At 42.8% G+C, this 11,895-nt stretch overlaps 1 protein-coding gene across 1 annotated transcript; it reads right to left on the bottom strand.

Annotated features, from left to right (window-relative positions):
- Positions 1 to 1,573: 1,573 nt before the first annotated feature.
- Positions 1,574 to 10,866, bottom strand: LOC135057239 (tyrosine-protein phosphatase non-receptor type substrate 1-like). The gene is made up of 4 exons (XM_063963132.1): positions 10,806 to 10,866; positions 9,897 to 10,253; positions 3,033 to 3,341; positions 1,574 to 2,926 (listed from the first exon to the last, which is right to left on the bottom strand). The coding sequence occupies exons 1-4, from the start codon at positions 10,864 to 10,866 to the stop codon at positions 2,568 to 2,570; spliced, it is 1,086 nt and encodes a 361-aa protein (XP_063819202.1). The 3' UTR covers positions 1,574 to 2,567.
- Positions 10,867 to 11,895: the final 1,029 nt, after the last annotated feature.

Here is an 11,895-nt window from a genome sequence, read left to right as displayed (position 1 = left end):
GCCACTGCCCTCCAGGTGAGGATGCTGGGGAAGTCCAGGGGGAGGTGGCGGCCATGTAAAAAGCTATTAAAACATTTGGTGTCCTGTCTTTATTTTAATATTTATTTTACTGGGGCTGTAGTGGGCCCTTAATGCCGTACCTGCTGGTATTTGTGATTCTCCAAGTACCAACATGCAGGGGAGGCCTGCTGGGATCTGCAGTCATTATGTAAAGGACAATATTATTATTTCACTAATGGACTATTTCGGCACTCACCGCCCAGTGGTGCCGGGGATAGCCCTGGGCTTCAGCCCTGACCTTGGGTGCCCTGGAGTGGAGGACTTCTTTATTGGGGTGGTCCCCACTTCCCAGAAATCCCTGGCCTGGAATGACTAGTTAGGGGGAGAATGCTTTAGTCAAAGGACCCCGTCAAATGTGTTCCCTGGCTGTGGCATTACCCCCCTGCTAGTGGAACCTGGTGCTGGTTTTAAAAATACAGAGGACCCCTACTTGTTTTGTTCTCCATATTTTTAGAACCAGGTCCTTTGGTGGAGGAGGATCCAACATTTTTTTTTCCCCAGAGGAACGTTAACATCCCGTCCCCATCCCCTACAATGTTATTCATTCTCACCTTCACCAATAAAATTAATTAAATTCCTCATTAATAAATCCCCCTTCCTCCACAGCTGAATGCATTGGATGGCTGTGAGCAGGCCTGCAGGACTGTATAAACAGTCTGATCTGGAGTCTGAGCTGCCGAGGATTTGACAAGTGTGTACCAGGGACGTGCAGTGAGGTAAATGGCTCAGGAGGCACTGGCTAGTACCAGAGCCAGATTTACACGCAATATACAGTAGGAGCCAAAGGGTTCATGTGTGCATTATACATAGGTACAACAGTATAAACTTAGGGATATTTGGTGAGCTTTGATCAAAGATATGGAGACAAGCAGGGGCGGATTGGGATCGACCACCAGCCCAGGAAATTTATGGAAGCAGCCCTAATGAGGGCGGAGTCTGAGGGGGAGGGACCTGTCAAGAAGGCGGGGTCACTCCTCAGAGGTCCTGATTCTGAGATAGAGACAGTTGGGGCCTCCTTTGCTTTACGTTATGCTAATGTTTACCTGCGACTTTATGCATATGCTGCTACAGTGCTCTTCCCTTATGTACATCTATACGTCTGAATATACGAGGACTGATATTCCCACTTTCAGTGTCTACTGACACTGCAGTCATGCCTTTAATCTACCTCTGATTTTATTGATTTTTCATTCTACAAACCCCTTTTTTTTTAAACTTTATATGTTTCAAAGTACAGGGAGGGGGAGCACACAAGTAGTGAAACATAGGTGGTCTTCAACTCATACTACACCCGTGAAACACAGACACGGGACCAGCACAGTGGAATCTTTCCCAGTGGCCAATCCACCCCTGATTACATACATAGCCACCACATTATTACATGAATAGCAACGCATTACACGTATAGCAACGCATTACACGTATAGCAACGCATTACATGTATAGCACCGCATTACATGTATAGCACCGCACTACACAAATAGCACCACATAACACGTATAGCACAACATTACAGGTATAGCACCGCACTACACGTATAGCACCGCATTATACGACTAGCTCCACATTACATGTATAGCACCTCATTACACAAATAGCAACACATTAAATACGTAGCCACCGCATTACATAAATAGGCCCATCATCATGGATAGACATTGGACAGCTATAGGACATTGCATTAGAGATTGTCCCTGGGCTGGCATCCTAAGAACAAGGTACATCCTGCTCCCATCCAGTCCCCAAACCATACACTGTGACCAGGGACGCCCTAACCCTTACACCAACATGATAATGCAAATAATGTAATTAAAAATAACCTCTCTGCCGGGTCTCCTTCAGTGCTCAGTCACCGCTCTGGCCAGTTCAGTGAGAGTGCAGGAGTTGGGGTGGCGACGGGTGTAGTGAACCCGGCTCCGACCATCGCTTTGCTGCTGCTCCTGGGCCGGGCTCGTTGAAGAGACCTTTGACCAGGGACAGAGAGAGGATCCTGCTGGGCTGGTTAACTTTCTCCAGGTCCCCCCATTGGTAGAACAGCTTCGCCCCTTTTCACGGCTAGCGGCACCTGGAAGTGCCCGCTAGCCTAACTTCCGGATTGCGCTCCAATGAACTGCAAGTACTGGAAGCAGTGTGAGCCAGCTCAGCCTGAGTGTGAGTCAGCCTGGCTGAGGGGCGTATAGGACCAGCCCATCGGAATCTGTCATGGTGTCCTAGTGGGCCAATCCGTCCCTGGAGAAAAGGTACTGTAGGCTCCCCTGCCATAGACTTTTTACTCCAGAGTTTTGACTATAAAAATTATTAGAATAATACAAAGAAGATATTTCTAAAATTTTCTTTGTATTTTTCATATACTTCATACAGTCAAAACTCTGAAACAAACGTAAGTATGACAGGAAAGGCTCTGCCTCACCACTCTGCACGTCACTGGTGTGTACCCAGCTTTAATCTAACCCTACTTCAGGGCAGGCTTCAAAAAAAAATAGATACATTTAATTTAGTGTCTTAAATTAATCTATTACGTAATCAACAGAAGTTATTAAATCTGTAATCCAGGGTAACCTCAGTGTGTAAAACCTTTCTTCACCATACTTTAGTGCAATGTGCTGAACAGTACATGTGAAAACACTCTCATCATCCTCATTTTGAGGAGAAAACTTTAAAATACTACACATAGAATGAAGGCCAATATTACTGGTGACACATTGAGAATCATAGATGCCAGCCTCCAGCCGAATGCCATTTTTGAACCAAATCACTCTTATCTCTGCAGGAAAAAAGTTATTGATCATGCAGCTGAGACGCATCGACTCTCCTTTGGTGGGAATTGGAGGATCGGCAGAAATAAACTGAACCTCTGGAGGTGTTCCTGAGAGAGAAAGGTGGAATGTGAATTGTTAGTGATATTTGTGGATTAAATAGCATATTTTTCAACAGACAAGTCAGATCCATAAACAGGGGACTGGAAATCGCACCTTTTAAATTGATTTCATAGGACAGTTCCTCTATCTTCCCCAGGCTGCTATGACTGATCTGACATGTAAAAATTGCCCCATCATCGTCTTCAGTCAGTAAAAAGTCTGTCTGGCTCCAGGCAGTGTAATAATCATTTTCACAAGGAAAAGGTCCAAGTGGAATGATATTGGTCAGCGACTGTCCGTTCTTTAGCCAGGTTATGGTTATCATCTTTGGATAAAACTTTTCCACAATACAGGTTAGAGTCAGAGGTTTTCCTGCCTGAGGAACTTGCGGCCAGCTTGTAATGTAACTTCTTTTAGGACGTGCTTAAAAAGAAAAAAAAAGTTTATAGGTCAATTTAATAATACAGAAAAAGCTGAATTTCATGTTACCTTGATATTCCATTGCAGCTTTGTTATAAAGTATAACCGCTTTTACACAGGATCCGGTTAGCATACTGGCGGTCGGGATGCTGGTAGCCAGGATACCGACGCAGGAATCGTGACACTGGTCAGAAGACAGACGCTGGGATCCCGACATCTCTCACAATGCAGGTGCTAGAATTCACGACTCTCGGCATCCCGATCGTCAATATGCCAGGGAGGGTTAGGGTTAGGCTGCGGGGGGGGGGGGGTTTAAGGTTAGACACTATAAGGAAGGGTTAGGTACTAAGGGGGGAAGGTTAGGGTTAGGCTGCAGGGGGGGAGGGTTATTCTGCCGGTAGGGAGGGTTAGGGGGGTAAACGGGGGAGGGTTAGCATACATACCTAAAAGTTGTCGGGATCCTGACCATTGGGATGCCGCTGTCGGTCCCTGCATTCCAAGTGCCAGGATCCCCTGGCACTTTACCATCCCCTTTTGCACTACAGACAACTGAGACACCAACTACAAGACAGTGTTCTGATGGGATTGCAAACATATATCTGCTTAGTTGCAGTGGTTTTAAACTAAGACTTACAGCTAAGCTTCATATACTGTACTTGAAATGACCAGGCTTTCGATGCAGATGCTCCATGCATAAGGTATCTAACTGCAGTGTATGAGGTTGAGAGCTCAAGTTCTAGGTATTGTATGCTGAGAAATGTGTATTTTAAATTCAAGGAGGATGTAACCAGCGGGCGGCTACAACCCCTGGGCTGCAGCACCGACTTTATAGTGCAGTGGGGATATAAACATAGATGTTCTGATGTATGTAAAATATGTGCTGTCTGATTCCCCTAGGACTCAGCATAAGGCATCACACTTCTTCTAAGCCCGCCCTCGGACTCCCATTGGCTAGTTTCACAGGAGTCTGGGAACGGTCTTGCCTAATGCCGAGTCCTGGGTCTCTGCATGGCACCTGTTACACACAGTGCTGCCGATCCCTGGGGGAACCAGCCAGAACATATAATACATACATCAGAACATGTATTTTTATATGCTAAGCAGTGTGTGTGTGTGTGTGTGTGTGTGTGTGTGTGTGTGTGTGTGTGTGTGTGTGTGTGCGCGCATAGGTTCGCGCGCGTGTGTGTGTGTGTGTGTGTGTGTGCAATTGTTATGCACACCAGTGCCTGCAGGAAAGTACTGGTGTCAGAACTGTTATGCACTCCAGTGCCTGCAGGAATGTACTGGTGTTTGAACTGTTATGCAAAACAAATGGACTCACAGACAGACTGGGGAATATGACATAACGTACACAGAAGGTGATAGGGTAACAAAATACACACAAGGTGAACAGAGAAGCCCAGAGGCTAAGGAACTGGGTATCTCCCTTGTATTAGAACTGCTCAGATGGGAAAAGCAAGATGTTGTGTTTTAATACGTAGAGAAGCCGAAATGCTGTTGCTAAGGGCAACAGCAAAACCCTAAAGGGTTACCAACGGGTGTGGCAGTAAACTCCTTGGTCAGAGATGGAATGATAGACACAAGGAGAGTCTCCACAATCCTAATTCTCACTTGCAGTGCACAGGTTCAGCTTACTGCCACTAAACTGACCCCTGACACCTAGCACAGTGAGACAGGATTAGACAGGCAAGTCTTAGAATACAGCCGCAAACTTGCTAAGTTCACAGAGTAGTAACAGAACCCCAGCAAGCTAAACGACTGACTCCAGTCTTACTGCTAGGTCTGGATTGGCAGAGTGTAATACCAAATCCCCAGGCCTATTTGCAGTAAGCAACAAACAAATACAAAGCTACACAGTACTGGTTAACTTTTAGGAACTGACTAACCAACAAAGATTCAGCAGCATCTGCTTACCCTGAGAAGAGGCCTTATAAAGCAGGTGCTGTCCACGCCCCACTCAGACCTCACAGACTGTGAGCACAAAAACCAGCACCGGATCCCCTGCCGTGCACAGAGCCTATAACCACTGCACAGCAAAAGACCCGAACCGGAGTATCAGCTGCGCTTAGGTTACTCCGCTAGCACTTGTCTCCCGGTTGCCATGACGACGTGGCAGCACAGGGCAGGAGACCCTAACAGCAATACACACATATATATATATATATATATATATATATATATATATATATAGGAGATATCCTTCCCCACCTGTGGCTCAGGTGTTAGCAGCGAAGGAAATGAGGCGGCACTCCGTGGACTTGTGCAAAAAAAGTTATAGGTATTTAAAACATAGTGACATCAAAATTACATTGTGTCAAACAAAACAAAAGGCAGGTATCTTACGACATTTCAAGGCATGGTAGCCTTTTCATCAGGTAAGTGAACCCTGGTGCTGTGAAAGAACAAAGAAACGTCGTAAGATACCTGCCTTTTGTTTTGTTTGACACGATGTAATTTTGATGTCACTATGTTTTAAATACCTATAACTTTTTTTGCACAAGTCCACGGAGTGCCGCCTCATTTCCTTCGCTGCTAACACCTGAGCCACAGGTGGGGAAGGATATCTCCTCTGCATTATCATTAGGAGGGCACCCTGGCATTGATTTACTCATTGTTTTCTGAGTGCCGGATGTTCTTTGTTATATATATATATATATATATATATATATATATATATAAAAACCAAAATGGTCAAACAACAGTTGTAGCACAATCCTTTATGCCATTAGCGAGATAATGTAGTGCATGGCTACAATACATAGCTACAGTACTAGCCCTTCTGCTCCATGGGAGATTTCTGTCCTCTCTGAGCTCACTTAGGATGTCTGCATTATTGTTTTACAGGTATACCGCCCCGGTAAAACCCCCTTCCCTGGGAATGGCAGTGTCATTGCCCTACGGCACCTGCATTAGGCTTGCAGGGTGCCAGAAATGGCACCCTGTGGCACTCCTGCAGAGCTGCCCGGAACATCCAAAGAATGCTAAAGGCACGCACTCTGAAATCTGTAGAGCTGTTCGGAGCATCCCTGTGACGTTGCGGGCAGTGCTTTACTTCCTAGTGCTGGAGGCCCCCCCCCCTAGGTGTGACATCACAGCGTCACAGGTTTACGGGGTGGGGTTGGCATAGGGTAGCATAGAATCCTGCTCCAGCCCTGTTGACAAGCTGTTTCAATAACTCTAAAGCCAAACTGTTGATTCTTTGTGACCTTATTGCAAACCTTACCCAGTAGGGAAGAAGTTTTTCAACAACTAGTTTTCTTATTTTTCTTAGTGAGGACAGAAAAAATTTCCTTAAAATATATGTCCATATTTTCTTTATTCTACAAAATAAAAAAACTAAAGACTCACCTTTGTTAATGAACCCCATTCTTGGAAGGGGCTGCAGGAGGGGGTGGGGTAGGTACTAATTACCCCGGGCGGGGCTTCTCTGGGTAGCATGGTGTGAGCACGTGCCAGGCACAGAGGAAGAGAAATGTCCCGTTGTCATGGGTGCATCCATGCCCACAATATTTTCAGTCCCAGTATTAACAAGAAAGTATGGCCACACCTGTGTTTTTTACCACGGACCCTCTAGCACCCAAGCCTGCCATACGTATGTCTCAGTGACCCAGGTTCCTACAGCACAGTAGTCATTACATAGCTTTTTGCTTTGTGTATTGAAAAATGCTAAATGTTGGTAGATGACATGTTAGTGGGGGCTGACATATACAGAGTGCCATCCCGGGAGAAACCCAGGGAGGACAAGCAGGTGGGCTGAGATGGGGGAGGGGATGTCATTAGGCCCCACCCATTTGTGGTAAAGTGCCATGACTTTAAATAAATGACATGATTAACTTAGAATTGCAGCGCCACATCCGCACGGACCTGGATTCCTGTTACTGTTCTGCCTACTTCACTAGGAAGTGGAAGAGAAAGATGAAGTTACCGGGTGTGCTACCAACTACTCAAAATTGCACTACAGAACACACAGCAAAAGTAGTAGTTATTCGGTGCACAAGTCGATAATGTGTAAACAGACCATAAAATATACCTTTTATTAACATTAGTTAAAAAACCATTATTCCCCCACTTTACGTATTAAAACGCAAAATATTAAAACTTATATAGAATAGAAAGTAAGAATATTTTAAAAAATAGTGCCACGGGCCCTAATAGTAAACTAGTTAAATGTTATTTCTTTTTTGGGGATTTCATTAAACTGAACTGTATACTATATCAATCTGCTGTTCCTAATTATCAAATGTGTTACTGTTAATTAGATAGTTGTCAAAAAAAACGAATTGCTTACTACAATAAAGACAGTTTTCACAATATTTGTTGTTCTACGGTCTGTTTACTATACTAAACAGTTTCTCAAATTATGTCATAATGTTTCAATTATAAAAGTATCTGCTTTGTCAAATGGAATACAAGGTAAATTGGATGAATTCAAATTAAACTGATACATAGGTAGTATTCCATAAGATAATACTAACCCTTGACATTTAAGACATTATTGTGTCACATACACACTCACTAGAATATGACTCATGTAGTTGTTACACCTTCATCCTGAAGGAGATGAAAAGAAATTTCTACTAGAATCTGAGAAAGGCTTTTGACCCCGCAGAAACACCGATATTCCTGTTCCGTTCTGGCAACAATGTATCTCGACCTCATTGATTGTCTCAGTTAATATAGCCACTAGGAAGTGGACAGAATGCGGGAGGGATGCCCACTCTTCCGGGAATTCGGGGGGAGTACCCAAAAAATTGTGACTCCCCAGCAAAATCAGGGAGAGTAGGCAAGTATGATATGGAGTAGGTGAGAACAGGGGTAGTGTACCAGCCGCACAGGTGTAATAGTGTTATAGTTGTACCATGATCAGTATACCAAACAGTGTCACAATCATAGGGTGCATTATGCTAGCTCATAAAAGAGATGTTGGTGGTGCTCCCTGAGGGTAATACAATACAGACACAAGGGGAAACCGTAAGAGAACGGCACAGAACTCTCTTTTGTGGGCGCACTCTCACTGATCTAAGATGTAACGTCTGGATACTGGTTGTCATCACAATAGTTACAACAATAAAACTTAACTTTTAATCTATTTTGACACAATAAAAATGGAGTATAAGATACTCTCACAATATTTAAAAGGCAAATTATAGACACAATTATATTGATACAAAAAAGACAAGATACATATAATAAAAAGATACACAGGTTCCAATTAGTATCTCTCAGACAGAGAGAAAGAACTGTTAATCATAATGGTTTCAGAACAATAGGCTGGCATTCATATGAAGAAAGGCAGGCATGGCTACAATAGTGTTTTCAGGATTCTGCTGCCCGTATTTGCATCAGCATTGGATACGGGGTGAGAGACCCGTACTCGCACCAGCCAATAGATCACCAGGGTCTTGGTGTGTGAGTTTGTTTCTACTTTAGGCTTATGGCAAAATACCAGTGCGGCCGATGAGGGAATTACTGCACAACAATGGCCCGGATAATGAAAATAGAAATAGAGATAAAGGTGGACTGTAGGTCAAATTGATATAAATAATCTGAAGTTCGTGTTGTTATTTAACCATAATAGGTAGTTTAGCTAATATATATATATATATATATATATATATATATATATATATATATATATATATATATATATAAAACAGAAACCATAATCCTAATATTCAAGAGCAAAACTGATACTAGTGTCCATAAAGTAACAATTTGTGAGAGTGCTCCCACAGAAGAGAGTTCTGTGCCATTCTCTTACGGTTTCCCCTTGTGCATGATATGGATTAGGCCTGCCGTAATATCCATTTGCTATGGTACACATATGATTTAAACAGGTTGTGTGGCTGGCTAAATTCAAGCATGCATTTCACCCGGTTTTTATCAGCCACCGAACCTGCATAATTCATATGTTTCTCTGATTAAAGTCATATTATGGCAAGCCTAATGGAGGCAAAGGCTAAATGTTAATTTAAGCTTCACATTTTCTACATTTTACTGGTGATATTACTGGTGTATCTATAATGGGTGCAAGGTGTGCAGTGCGCCCCTGAGCACAGGGGGCCCACACACCGCACACAACCTGCACCCATTTAATTATACTTACCGATCTGTCGCCCATGGTCATTTTCCGGTGATTCACGTATGTACAATAGAGATGTCCTCAGGAACGCGGCGCGGGCGCCATGTTCCCGGAGACCTGGGCATGTGCAATAGACTCTGGCACAATGTCAGAGTCTACTGCACTGCCGGAGAGGAGGGGGTAAAATTGGAGCCTGCAGACAGGACCACTCCTCTCTTAAAGCTTCTCTGGGTGACAAACTATAATGTAGAGAACAATATAATGTAGATAACAAAAATTCCTAGTTTAGTATCATAGATTAATTCCACAAAAGATGGAAATATCTTTTTTACAAACACAGCAATTGAATAATACGCTAAATGTAACTCATATGTGCACCACATCCAACAAAACTTCTGAAAAGAATATGTTTTAGAATGTATAGTATTTCTCCTCTATTTGATTCAGAAAATCATACATACCTAAGACATACATACCTACTACATGTATGGGGCACTCACGCCTGGTTACACTCTGCAGTGCTCTGTGCTGCACCTCACACACTAGCATTGCTCCATCATCCAGGATACAGGGGGTGAAAGATAACTGGGACGTCACATTAAACACATTGCCATGTTTAGTGACGGGATGCTGTGCTTGGCTCGTTACCTCAACAGGTTGCAGCAGAGGCTCATTCTCTGACAGATCACTTTCTGGTTCTCGCCTGGGTTTATCAATGTACCAATGAATGTTGATTGCTTTGGGTCTAAACCCACTTATGTTGCAAATGATTACCATCTTCTCACCAGCAGCATTCAGTTCTGGCAAAATTAGCTGTGATACCAGCGGAGACACTAGGAAAAAGTTCTGTGTGTCAGTTATATAATTAATACATTCATTTGTTACAATTCAATCTCAAGCTTCCATGTTGTGTTCCATGACATATTGGAGCTATATATTTTATCTGTCTTACACAGGTTATTGCGGCAGTGGAAAAAGGGGTATTAGGTATTTACTCCCAGACAATGACATTTTCTTAAAGTGGGAGTTAACACGTGTCTCAATAGGAGATAGCATGAATTTTATTTTGCAACTCCAGGCTAGGTAAAAAGTAGGGAAAAATCCTTATTTGAATGTAAAAATCAAAAGTTCAGTACCCCAGGGACACTAATAATCTATTTTTAAATAGGAAAGTATCGCCAATGAAGACTAGTCATTTTACAAGTCATTGTTTCTAATAAGCAGAACAATGGGTTACATGATATTGGACATGTATGTTGGGTGTATTGATGGAGAAAGGATTTTTAAACTTGCAGATGGGAGTTCCAAGTGTTTATTTTCTAACTTTTTGCTAAATTGTACCAACACACTTAAAAATCACTTAGAGACATTTTATTATACCATACCTCCCAACATGACCCTCTCCAGGAGGGACAGAATGCTCTGTTCCTGGACTTCCCTCTTCATTTATGATTGCCATCACCTATGCTGAAACAACTTTTTTTATCCATTAACCTGTTCAAAACAGGTGCCTGCAATCTTTATTTAAGAGAAAAGTCCAGAAGCAGAGCATTCTGTCTCTCCTGGAGAGGGTTATGTTGGGAGGTATGTTATACCTCAACATACTCTAAACATTATTATTTACTGAGATACACTTGCTGGCTATTATTTTTCCATAATTTATAAAGGTTACAAATCCAACCATGTGACACCATTTAGCTTCCTCCAATACTTATGGCAACTAACAGCCTTCTACAGACTGTAGAAGGCTGTTAGTTGTAGACTACAGTGACCTGCTATTTATGTTTTCCCATTCTTTGGAGGTTTCGGGATGATTTCCCCACTCTTTCATGTACTTCACACAGGTTGCACAAATAATTAAAGCACAACATTCTCACAATGCCATTTCTAAGTGAACTGCCAGGGAATCAAGGAATTCCCTTAATACGCATAATGTTAATTCATGAGCATAGGGTGTGGAATCCTGCGACTAATTGAATCACTGTGATGACACTTGCATTGTGTTCACCTGGTGAGTTATATACAGGGTAAAGCACAACAGGCAGATGTTATACACCCTTCTCAAACAAGTACTCTGGTTCAACAAAAGTACATGTAAGAAGATCCATCATACATCAGTTGTGGATGAACGATGTATATGCTGATCAATAAGGTTATAGAAATGGAATTGTCCCTTCTGTATTACAACTAACAGATGTCCAGCTAACAAATCAATGTATTTGCAGAGGCCTGCAAACTACCATTATGTAATATTCTAAGCAAAATCAAATTTAATAGCCATGAAATGTTATTTAAAAAAAAATGAAATACAGATTCGGGAAAGAACCAGCCAAAAAGTCAGTTTCCGCATGGCAGGCTTGGACTGGCCCACAGGGGTACAGGGGACTCCACCGGTGGGCCCCACTGCCTGGGGGCCCCACCTCCTGCTCTAAGGATCAGGTTCCAGACTACTTGAATTATAAATATGCTACCTGA

The sequence above is a fragment of the Pseudophryne corroboree genome, chromosome 3, assembly GCF_028390025.1.
Source record: "Pseudophryne corroboree isolate aPseCor3 chromosome 3, aPseCor3.hap2, whole genome shotgun sequence".
In the NCBI taxonomy this organism is placed as follows: Eukaryota; Metazoa; Chordata; class Amphibia; order Anura; family Myobatrachidae; genus Pseudophryne; species Pseudophryne corroboree.
The sequence above is the reverse complement of the archived record's forward strand: the minus strand, read 5'-3'. Positions and strand labels throughout refer to the sequence as shown.

Bases quoted from the DNA above. Each gene is read 5' to 3' on its own strand.
- LOC135057239 (XM_063963132.1), bottom strand. From the start codon at position 10,866: ATGAAGAGGGAAGTCCAGGAACAGAGCATTCTGTCCCTCCTGGAGAGG. The intron at 3,342-9,896 runs GTATGTATGTCT...TTTCTTTTTAAG, and splicing joins GTGCCCCATACATGTAGTAG to CACGTCCTAAAAGAAGTTAC. The intron at 2,927-3,032 runs GTGCGATTTCCA...TTTCTCTCTCAG, and splicing joins CTATGAAATCAATTTAAAAG to GAACACCTCCAGAGGTTCAG.